The 16,378-nt window shown below is 30.2% G+C and overlaps 1 protein-coding gene across 3 annotated transcripts in view; it reads left to right on the plus strand.

Annotated features, from left to right (window-relative positions):
• LOC147803255 (histone deacetylase 4-like) overlaps positions 1–16,378 on the plus strand; it is a 47,999-nt gene that overhangs the window by 20,602 nt on the left and 11,019 nt on the right. For all 3 annotated transcript variants that reach the window (XM_087150682.1, XM_087150680.1, XM_087150681.1), the window contains 3 exons: positions 893–1,001; positions 2,678–2,751; positions 14,828–14,875. Coding sequence is in view for 2 of the 3 variants with exons in the window: in XM_087150680.1 (XP_087006806.1) it covers positions 893–935 (43 nt within the window). In the remaining variant the exon portion in view is untranslated. The remainder of the gene's footprint in view (positions 1–892; positions 1,002–2,677; positions 2,752–14,827; positions 14,876–16,378) is intronic.

Below are 16,378 nucleotides of genomic sequence, written 5' to 3' on the forward strand. Positions count from 1 at the left end.
ACTGATCGTTAAGACACGGTTCCCAGCAGATCACCGAAGTCAAGCATCTCTAGCTACGGTCAGTGTGCGGGTGGGTGACCACTTGGAGCAGTCAGCGTAGGGACCGAGGGTGTGCGGTATTGGTCCTCGTTAAACTGTTCTACCGTAAAGTGCTCGACTTCGCGTGCAGGTCGTTGGGCAACCGAAGTGGGGGTGCCATCCCCTCTTCAGAGGATCAAAATTGTTATGGCATGTCTACGGATGATCCTCAGGGATGTTTCCCAGACCGTTGCCAATAGCCCATTGTACAGCTCTAATGCGACGTAAATGAACAACAACATGCACCCTGTCTATCACATAACCCCATAGATAGAAATAATGGTTTGTCAAGTGCGGAGATCTTGGTGGCATTAACTCTTTTTATTGGCCGGAGAATTAATGCAATTCTTGTTGAGTGCTTTTCTTAAACAATTTAACGTTTGTAGACAAATTTCAAATTTGTAGTTTTCAATATGTCCAACCGAAAGTTTGTATGAACTGCTAGAACTTGAGACAAAAGGAAAATTTGGAATACCCCTCGTCTATAACTATTCAAATGCCGGGACCAAAACAAATGTGTAAAATCTAAAAGATAAAAATTATTTCAGACTATAAATTTTATCAAACCAACTTAGAATCAAGATTTCTTACAGAACACTATCATCAGGAGGAAACATTACACTTTCTAGGAAAAGTATACAAATAAACCCATCTGTATACAAGTAACGCGATAAATAATGTGATTTTCAGTATCATCCCGTTTTTGGCCCTTTGAATTAATAGATTCAAATATTCACTTCACATTTTCTCTTTAGTTTATGTTCACTTTTCCTGTAATCAGAGAAAACTAATTTATTATATTTCAACTTTTAAGGATCCCACAGAGAAGTGAAGGCCTGACTCATATGCCAGATTAAAACATTGCCTGACTCCCTTTCTTGAAGTTGAATACGAGGAATTGTAGCTTTTGAAAGATAAAAACTGTAAGTACGAGTAGAAAGTTCCATCCTTATTTTTCTTTCTTAACTGTTTTATGCATTGCAATTTTTTAATTTTAAGCACCAGTCATGCAACAGTTTATTTTTAATAAATTATTGGAGATTCTAACTCTCTTAAGATCTCCCAAAAGACGCCCTGCTTAAAAGCATCATCCTTAGTGCTTTGCTTAGCTTAGCTCAGCTTAGCTTAGTGCTTAGGATTTTCACCTCCCCCCCCCGTCTACTTTTTGAAGAAGAAATTATTTTTAAAAATGATCACAATCAGAATTTTTGAGCTCCATATAAATTCTATTAGTAATTTTTACAATTTTAAATGAATAGCTTTTCCAGTAAAAGATTTAGTTTCTGTATTTTATTACTTTAATTTTATTTATTCATGCCAGTGAAAGATTTTAACTTATTACTTATGAATTTATTATTTAACCAAACAAGGTTTGTTGGTTATAATACACTATAACGAAATAATTTCCATTTGCCTATTTGCTGGTTAACTTCACTCAAAACTAAATTAAAACAAGTTCAACAAAATAAATTATTCCATAACCTCTCTATTAGTGTAAAAAGTGGGATATTTTTGCATATATAATTAAATGTCTTAGCTTTTCAGTGTCTTTTAATATAAACATTTTAGGAGGCCTTGTAACTCTATAAATAGATATTAAGCAATAAAGTGAAATTAATTAACAATTTCAGTATACAGCAATTAAACAGGAAATATTTTAAAAGCCTTGAAATCACGCAACACGAGGTATTTGACAAGTGTGTTCAAAATCATAGATGGCGCTTTTCTGTTTTCTGACAGAATTTCCGAATTTCTCTGACAGAATTTCTCCCTCATAAAACGCAAATGTGGTTAAATTACAAAATAATAATAATTCATTGACCTATGACCATCTAAATATTTTTTATTATATAAATATTTTTTTATTATTTATAATTTTATTTAGATTTAATGAAAAATATATTTATTAACTTTTTAAAAACGATATTTTGTTTAATTTAAAGCCATTAAGATCGAGTCCTAGAACGTAAAAATTATTCGATCTAAAGTTATTCAGGGTGGTCCGTTTTTTTTGCGCATTCTACCTAAATATAATTACAGGTTTTAAAAATTAAAAAAAAAAAATTAAAAGTTCTAAGTGTTGGTACTTCTTTTCACGGACATCTGTAGACGTCGATCCATTGACGGGGCACCTTTTGAGAATCCTCCATTAACCCATCGAAAAAAATCGTGAGCTATCTAAAAATTTTCCTCGGTTACAGCGAATTTTTGATTTAATAAACAAGAGACAGCTGGAAATTTACATAAAAGGAAAATCCTCCCAATCCTGTAAGTCAGCTTGTCTATATCTGTTTAATGGTAAATCACATGCATGCATTGTGAGGGAAAGATAAACCAATTCTTTTGCATAATAATTTTTAATTCATTTTTATTGTTCAATATACATCTTTATGAAATAATCAAGCAAGTGTTATAAGAATGCATTAAAAACTTAAGCCACCTCTTCTATGTTACTCCTTGTTTCTCTTTCTTTTGCACCATGCATATATTTGTTTTTTTTTTATTAAAAGTGTTTTGAATATAATTTTTTTAAATTTAATTTTGTGATTTGAAAGGCTTATTTAAACATTGCTTACTGTTTTCTTTGTAATTTTTGCAGGAAAAGTTGTGACCCTTAGTTTTTGGAAGGGAAGTTAGTGAGTAAATTGTATAATGTAGAGCGACCTAGTTCTGGTAAGATTTTAACCCTTGTTTCATTCAAATTTTTGCGCGTTGCAAATTGCAACCCACATTTTCTATGAAACTATTGCTTCAATACTCTTTAATGTTGTATAATACAGTTTTTTTTATGTCATTTTCTGGAGTGATATAATCTATGAAATTTTATATCTAAATTATTTAAAGATAATCGAATTAATATTTTAAAAACCTCGCATTAAATTACTGAAAAGCGTATACTAATTACTAAAAAAAACATACATTTTCATGAACACAACCGAAGTTATGAAATATGTTTTAACTGACAGCAATGAATGTAGGAAATTGCTAGCCCTCCTTAGTCCATCAGAAATTTTTATTTGCCCATTTTTATAGAACAAAATGTCCTAAACAAGTTACAGCTAATTTCAGAAAAAATAGTGGAAAGTTTACAAGTTATATATTGCTTTAATAAACAAGTGTCGGCTCTTTTTTTGACAAAAGAAATCACAAATATGAATTTTGCCATTTACAATGCCTGGTTAAGTCCTTCGTAGGAGAAAGTCACCACCATAAGATTAACCCATTTTCAAAAAGTTTTTGGATTGATAGGTTATAACTACATTTTAACATAAAAACAGGCTCAGTTTTATCTCCAATCGGTAACCCATTGTAGAAAAATGTTAGCAAATTCTAGTCCGAATTGAATTTTTGTTAGTCCATCCACCAAAACATCATAGCAGGGCAAAATACACTCTAAATACATTGTCCTTAAATCTTCAAATTTGAATTTTTTCTTTAAACGTAACCCTTTGCAGTTCCCAGAATTCCTGGAATCAAAATATTCGCATTGTTAAATCACTTGCTCAAATGTAGTTTTTGGCCAAAATTGGTTTGACCTATTGTATGAACTACAAACCGGACTTCATAAAAATAGCCAAAACAAGTTTTAATTGATTTTTGAGCTAGTAACCACAATATCGAATTTGACCTCAAAATGTTATTTTTCAGTAGACGTTTTGCTAAATCAGGTAACCTACCAAAAGAGACATGCAAAACCATATCTTAGCTAATATTTGACTAAGAAATAAAAGTTTGAACGTACATTAGCCATCTTCAAATGTTTACCCATCGTGGGAAATCAATAACACACCCAAAAGTTCTAATTAATTTTTAAAAAAAAATTGGCTGGCGCATGCTAATATTAACCTAGAAACCACAAGTTTTAATTTGTTTCCAAGCATTTGTCCATTGTAGGAAATAATTGCACTACCCTTAAAAAAAGTTATCGTTGATAGTGACATTGGTTCCAAATCAAACAAATTGTAGGAAATCTAATACCCATCGAAATTGTTTTGTTAGCATTACCCGTTAAAAAATAATGCCAAAAACAATTAAACTAATTTTTTGTCAAAAAACCCACAAATTTTAATTTTTACTTTAGTGGGAAAATCTTTGAATGAACTTCATTTTATTCTCAAAAATCAACTGAAATAAAATTTGCAGTGAAAAGAAATGACTCAAGTTTGACCATTTGACTTAGATTGAACACCGATTTCCTTTTTACATATTTTTTTTGATACTGTAATAATATTTATATCTTGGAATTTGTACTTGCATTTGGATATAGTCATTGAGTTAAAAATAGGCAATAGTGAGTTTTATAAGTATGTAACACACAAACGAATTAAGGCCGGAAATAGGATCAAGATTAATTAAATTAAGGGGAACGTGATCATATAACAATATGCCAGTAGTTGTTTTAATGGAATTCGAAAATAAATTTAAAAAATGTAAATCGTAGAAAAACGATAGTTTTATGATATAAATCTCTTTTAAGGTAAATTTTAGCATATGCTTCTGAAACCATATCTTGTACAAAGGAGGGTATGTTGGGTACCTTTGAGAGAAAGGACTTGAGAAGTATTTTTGGAGGAATTTAAAAAACCTTAGAAGGACAAATCTAGAGCCTTATCACTCATATAATGAGCCTGATATTACTGACTTTATTAAGCGACGAATAAAATGGGCAGGCCACTATTTCAAAATGGATGAAAATCGTACCAAAAATAGAAACTTCAATGCCAGACCTGTTGGATCACGAAAAAAAGGCAGGCCGAATTTGAAATGGACAGATGGCTTAAAAAAAGACCTTTTGGTCTTAAAAACTAAGGACTGGAAATTCGGTTGCAGGAAAAAGCTTAGCATGGAAAAAACTTCTTCAGAAGGCCAAGACCCGCCTTGGGCTGTCGAGCCATTTATGATGACGATGAACGTGATCATTAAGTAAAAGCGGTACAATGATGTCGTTGGATAACCCAATGGGTCACAAAGTGTGAGGTTTGGATAAATTGGTATCACCAAATTTGAAATAAGGTGAAAGCTAAAATTAATCATGATCATAAATAAATAAGACTATGACGTGCTATAGTCAGACACAAGCTTAGTATTTTACAAGGTGAGATGTTTCCAAAGTGAAGTAAAACCTGTACTCAAATCAATAACATTACTCAAAATAACAACCAATCAACAACCAAATTACTCACCGCATACAGAAATAAAAAAAATGAAAAACCATCACAAAAATGAACACAAATAAAATGGTGTATTCCCACATTCTTTAAGTTTAGCACAACATGTATTTAGAACAAATTCACAATTTTACCAGTAAAACGTATCTTTTGACACAATTTTAACCAAAAAAAAGCCTTGAATTAGAAATGGGGGACAAGAGAATTTAACATAAAGCGTCGCGCATCGGAATAAGATACAAGAAAAAGACAAATTTAAATGATGATCATTAAGATAAATGCAGAAGGAATGCTTAAATTTGAAAAGGTCTTTAATGTTAAAGAAAATTAAAGTTTTAAAAAGTAGATATTCAATTAACAGAAATGTACGATTCGAGGATTTTATTAAACTTAAAAGCAAAGAAAAAGGATGTAAAAAAAATTTCTCTCGATTCGGACCTAAAGTGTTAAATCTTTTAAAAAAATTCGTTAATTGGTATTGATCCAAAAAAGCGAGAGACTACTAAATTTAAAGAGCGAAGAGTTTGAAAATCAGACTAATCAAATTGATTAAGCCCCCCTGAAAAATAAATGAAGAAAAAATAAAGGCGGGTGTAGTGGGGCATCTCTCCCCACAGGAAGTATAATAACCGCGATGACCAGCGAAGAGGAGAGAACAGAAAGTTAATATTCTTTATAATAAGAAAAGTGAAGTTTTGCCAAACAGGATATTTAAAAAAATTATTTGCATTTAAATCGAGAAGACAAAACCCTAATTTAAGAAAATCACTAGGGAAATTTCGTGTGAAATAAATTCTATAAATAAAAAAGAAATAAAGGATTAAAAAATTAAAAGATAAGATTTAAATAAAAGAGTAAATTGTTAACATTTCACAAAGTGTTACTGTGACAGTAGGTGAAACATATTCATAAACTAAAATGATTTATAATAAATAAATAAAAAATCTCCCTTTCTTAACTTTGTTAATCATTGTTCAACGTAGTACTGCTAACGGGTGTTGCCTGTCCCACTTAATACCTTCTAATGGCATTTGTGTTATTTATCTTTGCGTCCTGAACGCTAAATATGTTTATTTCACAAGTTTATTTAACAAGTTTAGCTACTTGCTGTCTATGGAATTGAACAAGAAGTTGGACTTGAGCCGTGGTGGCTCAGGGGATTGAGCACTCGCCCCTCTATAAGGTGAACTGGGTTCGAATCCCGGTGAAGGCTGGTTAATTTGAATTCCACACCCGCCTCGCACCGTCCACAGTGCTGACTTAAAATATCCTCAGTGATAGACGGATCATGGGTTAGAGTCCCCTTTGTCGCCAGGCTAACCGTGGGAGGTCTTCATGATTTTTCCCTCCACGTAACGCAAATGAGAGTTAGTTCCATTAAAATGTCATCCATGAAAGGGAATTTCTTCCAATAGCTCCCTTGTCTTCTGGATTGTGCTCAAAATTACAAGGCTACGGAGTTGAACATTGGTTGCCGTAAACTGAAAATTCGTACTGCTGTTTAACGACGGTTAAGATATAAAATAAAAAGAAATCGGACTTTGAGTTCAAAATTTGGCCCATTGTGGGAAATAATTACCAGACATTTGTCAACCAAAACTTTGTTACCCACTCCACCTATAAATAGTTAAAAAAAACATTAACCCAACTGAAAATAATGACGAAAGCAGTCTTGTTAACTTTCTTGTTAAGTAAAAATTCACGATTTTAGAAGATTCAAATTTAACAATTCAGTTGAACCCTAACAGTATTTCGTAAGCCTCTGTTTGGCATCAAAAACTTTCATTAGCCAACCAACTTAAAAAAATTTCTCTTTAAAACAAAAAGATTTTAAAAAAAGTCTCACTGCGATAATGTTGGGATGGATTGGCTTAGATGTTTACTCGAAGCACACCAACTCCAAATTATTTTTTGCCAACTTGCCCAGAAAGTAAAGTAAATGCTGAACATCATTGCATTGGTCATGAAATTGTAGATCTTTGATATCTATGAGCCACTGTTCTATTGTTGCAGGAATGTTTTATTTTAACCTACCCAAAAGTGTTTTTTAGCCAAAGCAGTTTATGATTGATTAAGCTAATTTTTGAACCAAAATTCTTCATAACTCTTAGCTTATTGTGAGAAATTACTATTTTGTGTTATTTCGTCAAAATTTCCACTAAGCCGTCGATCAAAAATTTAAAAAACTACAGCAAAAAGAGGTCCTAACTGGGTTAAAAAAAATAGTTTGAATTTTGCAATTTAACATTAATTTCTTGTAGATAAATGTTAAGCCTTCCATCCAAAAACAGTTATCAAATTAAGAAATATTTTATAATTTTATAACGGTCGTTGAACAGCCGATCCACTTATTTGGGTTTACGACTGCTAATGTTCAACTCCATAACCTTGTAAATTTGAACCTAATCCAGAAGACAAGGGAACTCCTGTGTAACGTATTGGGAGAAATTTGCCTTCCAGAAGGACTTTTTGAAAACCTTTCACGGTAGCCTGATGGCAAGGAGACTCTAACCCATGATCGGTCTACCACTGAGGATATTTTATGTTAGCACTGCGGTCGGTGCGAGCCAGGTGCGGAATCCGTATCGACTGGCCTTCGCTGGGAAACAAACCCCGTTCACCTCATTTGAAGGCTCTATCCCCTGAACTACCACGGCTCAAATTAAGATATAGTTAAGTTATTATCTGAAACACCATTTCACCAGCACCATTGTCTGCCTGAAATTATAGTTTATTGTAGGAAGCCGTTATCTCTCCAAACAATTTTCGGTAAAAAGCAAATTCAGCCTAAATTGTAAAGTGGGCAAATATAAAATTGAATTTTGTCTTAAAATTTAACGCATTGTAAGAAGATCACGTCCGCCCTCCAAACATTTTCGTTAACTCGTCGCTTAATCTAAAGTAATTTTGCCGTTAGCGTACTCATTGTAAATCGTTATCCTATCAAGCATTAGCTTCTCCAAAGTCATCAAGTATATAAGGAAATAAGTTTTGTTATTTTTTTAACCATAATAGAAAATCACTAAGGAAACCATTAACCCCAGAAAAATATTTTTAGTCTATTATAGTATTTACGAAGAAACGTTTTAGATCATTTCGTCGCTTTGAAACTAAACCGTTGTAACTCAAAAAAGTCAAAAAATGAGATTTTTGGGTCACTTTGTGTAAAAAAAAGTCACCCTTTTAGAAAAACTGTTATCTTTATAGTTCCATAAAGTTAATTTAGAGAGCAGTAAATCGTCATCGCATTCCCGCGATTAGCATTAGCGCGGAAAGTTTGAAATCACTCTCCTGAAAAACTTGCTTTTTTGAGTTACCACGGTTTAGTTTCAAAGCGACAAGTTTTGATCTACAACCTGAAAGTTTGAATTTTTGCCTTAAAATTTAAGCTATATAAGGGAAACCCACTTGTAAATTAAAGTGATTAATGGCCAATACAAGTTTTTAACTTAAAAAAACCCGAGGCTTGAATTTTGCTTTTAAACAAAATCCATAGTAGGCAATCCTTACCCCACTAAAACGTTTCGTTTAACTTAAACTTCTCTTACAATATGGCCTTGACAAAATATTGCGATTCTTTTTCCCAGAAAACGAATTTTATCTTAATTCCGATAAAAAAACACCAGTTAGAACTTTGTCTCCCATTTTAGCAAATTGCTAGCCCTTTAAAAAATTTTGTCCTCCCGTTCACCCAAACAAAATCTAATTTATCTAAAGTTTATGCAAAGTTAATTAATTTCAAGTTCATATAATTTTTCTCAAACTGCAGTATTTAAATTTTACCGAAAGCGCCAGATTTTTGTATAAAAAAATAATAATAAAAAAAACCATTATCGCACCAAAATCTTTGGTTAGCTGCCTCGCCAATAAAAAATAATAACCAAAAACAATACTCTAACCCTAGAAACAATTTTACTTTGGCTCCAGTTTTGTCTTGCAATATGAAAAACAATGCAAGTGGTTCGTTACTGATTTCAATAAAAAGTGGTTTCACAACTGTTTTCTCTCTATTGCTAATGCTATAAACGCTGAAATAGATTTTTCTAAAACTGATAAAACAAATTTCATTTTTGAAAAACATTTATTTCCGATATGTAGCTTATAATAGAAAGATGCCAAACATATCTCAACTTGAATTTTTTTTTTTGTCTTTATTAATCTTTTGAAACTAAATAGTTTTTCTTTGTTTGATTATTACATTTTTATAGTTAATATAAAAACTTGTTAAAATTGCGCAGGCTTGAAAGAAAATTTTGTTTTAGGATCATTCTTTTTAGGTCATTCACAAAAACAATTTTACAAGGCAGATGCGTGAATAATTAATTTTTGCTTACAGTTTTTTTCACTTTCAGACCTAACAAAATTCATTATAGAAATATAACTAGTAGTAAAAAAAAAATTCAGATGCCACAAAAAAAATTTTTTATTCTCGAGTGAGCTACAAGATGAGCACAAAATTATTTATAACTTAATCTTCAAAAACGAAATACATGAGACTTAAAGTAAAACAAAAGTGAAAATAAGTTTTATTAAACAGAAAAACTTTAAAAATGAAATTTGCAAGGTTGTTTAATATCAATTGCATTGTGGGGAGAGTCATATCGACAATTCATCTATGAAAAGCATGGAGCTAGGAGTAAGTGGAGAAGACACTCCCATTGACCCACTCCTTTCAAGGTGAAGCAACCGCGAAAATTTTCCGCCATCTTACTTGCTGCGTCGTTGTGCGCTCATACATCTCTCTATTTCTAGTTAATTCATGCTTTTTAACGAAGCTTGGAGGGCGGTGTGAAGGGTTCTTAATTTGATTTAAAGTGTCGAGTTTAGTCTTTTAAGTTAAATAAGAGATCCATCCATCCAAGCTTTCTCAATTTTTATTTAGCCGTTAGAATTTTCGTATTTCTAACTTTTAGAAAAAACATTTCAACTTGACAGAATTTTTAAAACAAATGGAATTCTTGGTAAAGTTAATATTAGGTCAAGTTCATTTAACAATCACTATGCACTTTTCAAAACAATTTCAAGAAGATAAAAAAGTTTATTATCTAGAAATTTAAAATTTATATTACTCTGATAGTTTTAATTCATAGGTCCATAAAGTCAGGTAACTAATTATTTTAAGAAAAGACAAGAAAAAAAATATTAGGTAGTTATGAATGTGTTGCATCCATGGAACCTACTCCAAGCTGAATATAGAAATAAATTGAATACCACAATATTGAAAGATGTTTATTGTAAAAGAATGATTTCAGAAAATGAAATACATAAATTTATACAAATTTCTCTTGCTAAAAATAAATCTATACATATGAAGATTTATGCTTTGAGAGTTTTATGAAAACTTAAATAGGACATTTTTAATTGCATACAAAGTAAATCAATTTTAAAAAAAATATGTCGAAATGTTTATTAAAAGAAAGGAAAAATATGTTACAGATTAATAAAATATTATCACAGTATTCTAGTGATTATTCAAAAAAAAAAAAAAATTCTTAAACCTGAGCAAAGACACATTGAAAAATCTAGAAGCAGATCCTTAAATATATACATATATTTTGTTTATAAATTGAATATAGCTGTTTTCAAAATTATTAAATTTGAAAGAAAAAAAATTAGCTTAGTTATTAGAAAATATTATGCATTAAAAAAAACTATAATAATATATATATATACATTGAGCGAGAAACATGTTCAATGCTTTCAATGAAGGTATGTACATTTAATGTATACAACAAAAAGCAACTAACAATTTCCTTAGAGGGGTGCATTGAACTTTATAAATCCAGAAAAAGATTCTTAAATGTAGAGAAAAACACATTTAATGTTTTCAATGAAGGTATACAACAAAAACATTTAGAAAAAAAAATACTTTAACTTGGAGAATTTTTAAAACAAAAATAGTTCTATTTCATTTTACAATCGCTATGTATTTATCAATACAACTTAAAAAATATAATTAAATTTATTAAGAATTGTAAAATTTCAACCACCCTGAGAGTTTTATAAGTTCAAACTTAAGAGTTCAAACTTAATAATTATTATACTAGTAAAGGAAGATAAACTTATTACGTTAAGAAATATTAGAATTTAAAGAACAAGCTCTGAGCGGCTATGAATATGTCACATCCATGGAGCTAACTCATAGCTCAATATAGAAAATAAAATTGAATACCACAATATTGAAAGATGTTTCTTGTTAAAAAAAGAATTTCAGAGAGTGCAATACATAATTTATGTTCATTTCTCTTGCTAAAAATTAGTCTATACAAATCCATATTAATATACCTAAATAATTTATACTATGAAAATTTTATGAATACTTAAAATATGACATTTTTAATTGCTTACTAAGTAAATTAGTTTAAAATTTTTTTGTCAAAATATTTCTTAAAAACAAATAAAAATTAGAGATTGAGAAAATATTATCACAGTATTCTAGTGACTAACTCAAAATATCTTAGCCTTGAGAGCAATAAACAATTTCTTTAAAAAGGTTTAACTTCACAAATCCTTAAATATATATATATATATATATATATATATATATTCTCTATAAATAGGAAATTGATTATTGCTAAATTTAAAATAAATCACTTTGATTTAAAAAAGGACTTCCTTTAGGGATCAGAAAACCCTAAGATTTAATAAAAATTATTACTATTTTTTTTTAGGAGAAATACATTAAATGAAGATATAGAACAAAAACTATCAATACCTTTACATTAACCAGAAACTACATCGCTATAAAGCTTAGAATAAATATGTATATAATCATGGAGTACTTTATTATTATCTAATACTATATGCAATCACTTGTATATAATATTAGATTTTTAAAAATTTTTTTTTTATCTATTTCATATTTGGAATGCAATGGGATACTTCCTGGTTTTAAAAAATATCAATTTAATCAAAAATATTAATTAAAAAATATCAATTTTTAGATGAATAACTTCGATAGAAATAAATAAAACTACAGCTGAAATTTTTATAAAGTAACATAAAACCTTAAGATACAAGAAGTCATAAATAAAATAATAAGAAGTCCAAGAAAAAATAATAAGACAAAGTAAGACTACTCGAATAACGAATAAAATAAAAATGATAATGACTGTCCGAACATACGACAATTCAAGCATAAACGAGCTACAACTGCCAATGTTTTGAAGAACGTAAGATGGTCGACGGTTAATTTCGCGGTTAACATTGCCGAGCTTTCGGCCTCATGAATTTCTGCTAGTGTCTCCTCCATCTACTCCTAGATGAAAAGGTACCCCAACATTGAAGCGAGTTAGCATATCTTACATACTAGTGATATTAGAATTGTATTTATGTATTGGTAGACACACTACAGCATCACAAACGTCGGTGACACCTAAAAGACATTTCCTTTACTTCCAAGACTACAAAGAACATTATTATTAATCTTGATTGAAAATAAGATTCTGGACTGATGATATAGAAATAACTGAACTCAGTGGCGCGACAGCCCATAGAGGGCCAAGGCCTACTGTGCCCATCTTAGTTTTCTTAACCTTGGGCTCTGGAGTGCAAGAGCAGATGTTCCGGTTAGGGGGTCAGCCGAGCGCAAAACCCCCAGTGTTTAGTTCCCATGGTACTCATTCATCGATCCTACTGAAGGGGTGAAAGGCTTAGTCAACCTTGCCCGGCCCAAGGATCGAACCATGGACCTGTGGCTCCACTCAGCCACCGGGCGTCATGATATAGAAATAGCCCCCAAACATTCGATGGGTAGTTTTGTCATTCAGATATAAAAATTCACTAAATTCCAATTTCCACTTGAGTAAGTTTGAAAGTTTAGTCTGAAGAAGTTTGAAATTTGAAAGCGAAACAATTGCCTTAAAACCTCCAACTATAAGACTTGTTTCAGATTTAAAGAATTTTTTTTAATATTCATGACTATAGTTCTATTTTTCTTCGACTCAATCTCTTCATATTAAAAAAATAGATTTATCTTATTCTGTTAATTGATTAATAAAATTGAATATTAATTTCTGATATTAATTAATAACTTAATTTATCAATTATTCATATAATTTAGTAATAAGTATATATCATGTTTCCTTAGTAAATAAGAGAAGTAGGTATTCTATAAATCATCTCGATAAAAATTAGCATTCTGGCTCTTTTTTTCTGAAGAATCTGGCTGAAAATAAATATTAAAACAAAAAATGAAATACGTTTGGCAAAATTACTATATAAAAAGTCGCATCTATTGGACCAAGATCCAAAAAAAAGTGCATCATGATGAATGTGACATTAAATATACTAAATTACCAAAAAGAAACAAAATTATTATTTAAATTATTATTAAATTATTATTTAAAAAAAATCATTTGTAAAAATAAATAAATCAACACGATTGTACCATCTTTTTAAACTGTTTTGATATCAAGTTCGTAAAGTATTAACCTCTCATACAATAATAGCAAAAACAAATGCAACTAAAAGAATAAATTTTGCTGTAGAAACAATGAATTTGCATGAATAACATCCCATTCTGATTTCATTCAAATTTAGCAGCTCAAATGGACCACTTAAAAAAAAGAGAGAGAAAGTGAGATAACTCTGCATAGCTTTTGTTCTAATGATCGGATTTATGAAAACTAATAAGTGTCGGTCTTAACAGCTCAAAAGGGTGAACTCAAGAGCTAACTAATTAATGCTAACAATTGACTAATTAATATATATTATTAAATTACGTTATAGAATCGGAGACAATACATTCCCTCTGAACTTTTTTCAAATTTTCAGTGAATTTTTCAACAACTTTCATTAAATTTTACTAAGATTTTTTTTAAACTACTGTCTTAAAATGTTAAAAATGCAGACAATCAAACATAACATTTTCTAAATTAAAATTTATTTTCACTAAGATTCAACTTTCTTGAAAATGAGATGATTATTTGAGTACAAAACATATAATTAATTCATAGGTATATGCATGTATAATAAGGTACATTAGTTAAAAGCTTGTAAAAGTATAATTTACTTACGACTAATAATGAGAAATAAATTGCTTGTTTGATTTACTTATAATTTCCATCCAATCAGTTCTTAAAATTGAGCCTTTGGAGGGTATAAAAATAATTCACATTAGTAATACAAATCTATAATAACAATATCTATTATAAAACTGCGCAGAATTGATGCAGTTTTAATAGGTACCAAATAGACTAATAAAATACACTGTACCATTAGTATTTTTGCTACCTATTAAAACTACACCAATTACCATAATACCGGCAGTGCTTATTACCAAATTTAATGGAAAATTGACGTTAATAAAAGTACCCTCTTGTGATTAATTATTTCTGCTGTTTTCTGATTTCCATAACAGTAGACGGTTTTAGACTTTGTCCTAAGGGGAGTTCTTTATATAGACAAACTATAAGTTACTGTCTCGTTTTTCCCTGATCTTATGATCTTTTGCACCGTGCACACTTATATTTTGTAAAATAAAAGTATCATTAATTTTTTAATGAATTTTTTTATTGAATTTTATGGTTTGAAATGCCTATTAACAAATTTATACATTATTTTATTTGCAATTTTTACAGAACAAGTTGCGGCCTTCTTTTCTGATAATGTGATACTCCATAATTCAGGTAAGAATTTTATTCTCATGTTCCATAAATTTTAAGATCTAAACCTGTTTCCTTAAAAAAATCAATTTTAACTTCTCAATTAAGATTCAAAAACACTTTTAGTTTTTTTTTCTAGTTACAGTAATACTATTTATACTATATAAAACCCTTAATAACTTTGCTAGTTCTTTTTGTTAGCTTTCTTTCTCCGCTCAAAACAACAGATTTTAGAACACGAGGAATATTTTCTTAAACTTTGATTCCAATAAACTTGAATTTTGATGTTCACAATCTTTTTCATTTTCCTTAACTTAAAAAGAGTTTTTTTTTCCAAATAGTTAGTGGAAAAATACCATCAAGAAAATTTTTCGCTTTTATGCATGCTTGGCAATTTTCTTACTCTTAACAAAAGTAAAAAGTACGTATTTTTACACGCTGGTCATTAAATGTCCCCCTGTCCAATGCCCATCAAACAACAAGGGATATGCTTAAATAACTACCATTTGATCAGTTGTGAAAATCTCTTTGAAAAAGCTTTTTCCGAATCTGTAGAATTGATTTAACTCCTACCCCTTTGTAAATTTTATTTTATAACCGTCGTTGGACATTCGACCCAACTTTAGGGATTTACGACTACTAATGTTCAACTCCGTAGCCTTGTCATTTTGAACTCAATCCAGAAGACAAGGGAATTGCTGGATCAAGTATTGGGAGAAATTTGCCTTCGTCAAGTATTTTTTGATTTAACTAACCCACATTTTCGTTTCATAGAGAGGAAAACACGAAAACCTCCCACGGTTAGACTGTCGGCAAGGGTCTAATCCATGATCCATCTACCACTGAGGATATTTTACGTCGGCACTGTGATCGATGCGAGACGGATGCGAAATTCGTATTGATCAGCCATCGCTAGGGTTCGAACCCAACACTTTATCCCCAGAGCCCCCACGACTCCCCTTTGTAAATTGGTGAGAACAAAGAAAAAATACATCCACAGAGGGCCAAGATGAGGAATCCTTATAATAAATACTAAGGAGACGTCTATTGTTTGACAACTATTTTAAAGCCATCAAACAATTTAAGACCCCATTCTTTTCTGGAAAATAAAAACAGATGTGAGATGTATGTTTAAAGATGCATGTAGTTAATATCGTTACAGTTTGAAAATTTAAAAAAGAAAAATTTGGATTTTTATTTTATCCTGAAAAGTAAGAATGACTACGTAATCTTTTTCTAAACATTTATATAAATGCATTGAGTGTTACCCGATTTGTTTACATCCGTCAGATATGTTAAAATTTGTTACAACTATACGTTTCTTAAAATATTAATACAACAGTAAAACAATTTTTTTTACAATTGCGCATGCCATATTCAGTTAAAAGTATTATAATTTTTGTTAATTTTTTACTATTAAGTTGAAAAAATATGAAAAAAACTTCGTACTGAAAAAAACCTTTTGGTTTAGTAGATTTGAAAACATTTTTTTTTTAATTTTTTGTTAAAATAGATTTATTAAAATTG

This window comes from Parasteatoda tepidariorum, chromosome 9 (assembly GCF_982258835.1).
Source record: "Parasteatoda tepidariorum strain Cologne lab strain chromosome 9, Ptep-v5.0, whole genome shotgun sequence".
In the NCBI taxonomy this organism is placed as follows: domain Eukaryota; kingdom Metazoa; phylum Arthropoda; class Arachnida; order Araneae; family Theridiidae; genus Parasteatoda; species Parasteatoda tepidariorum.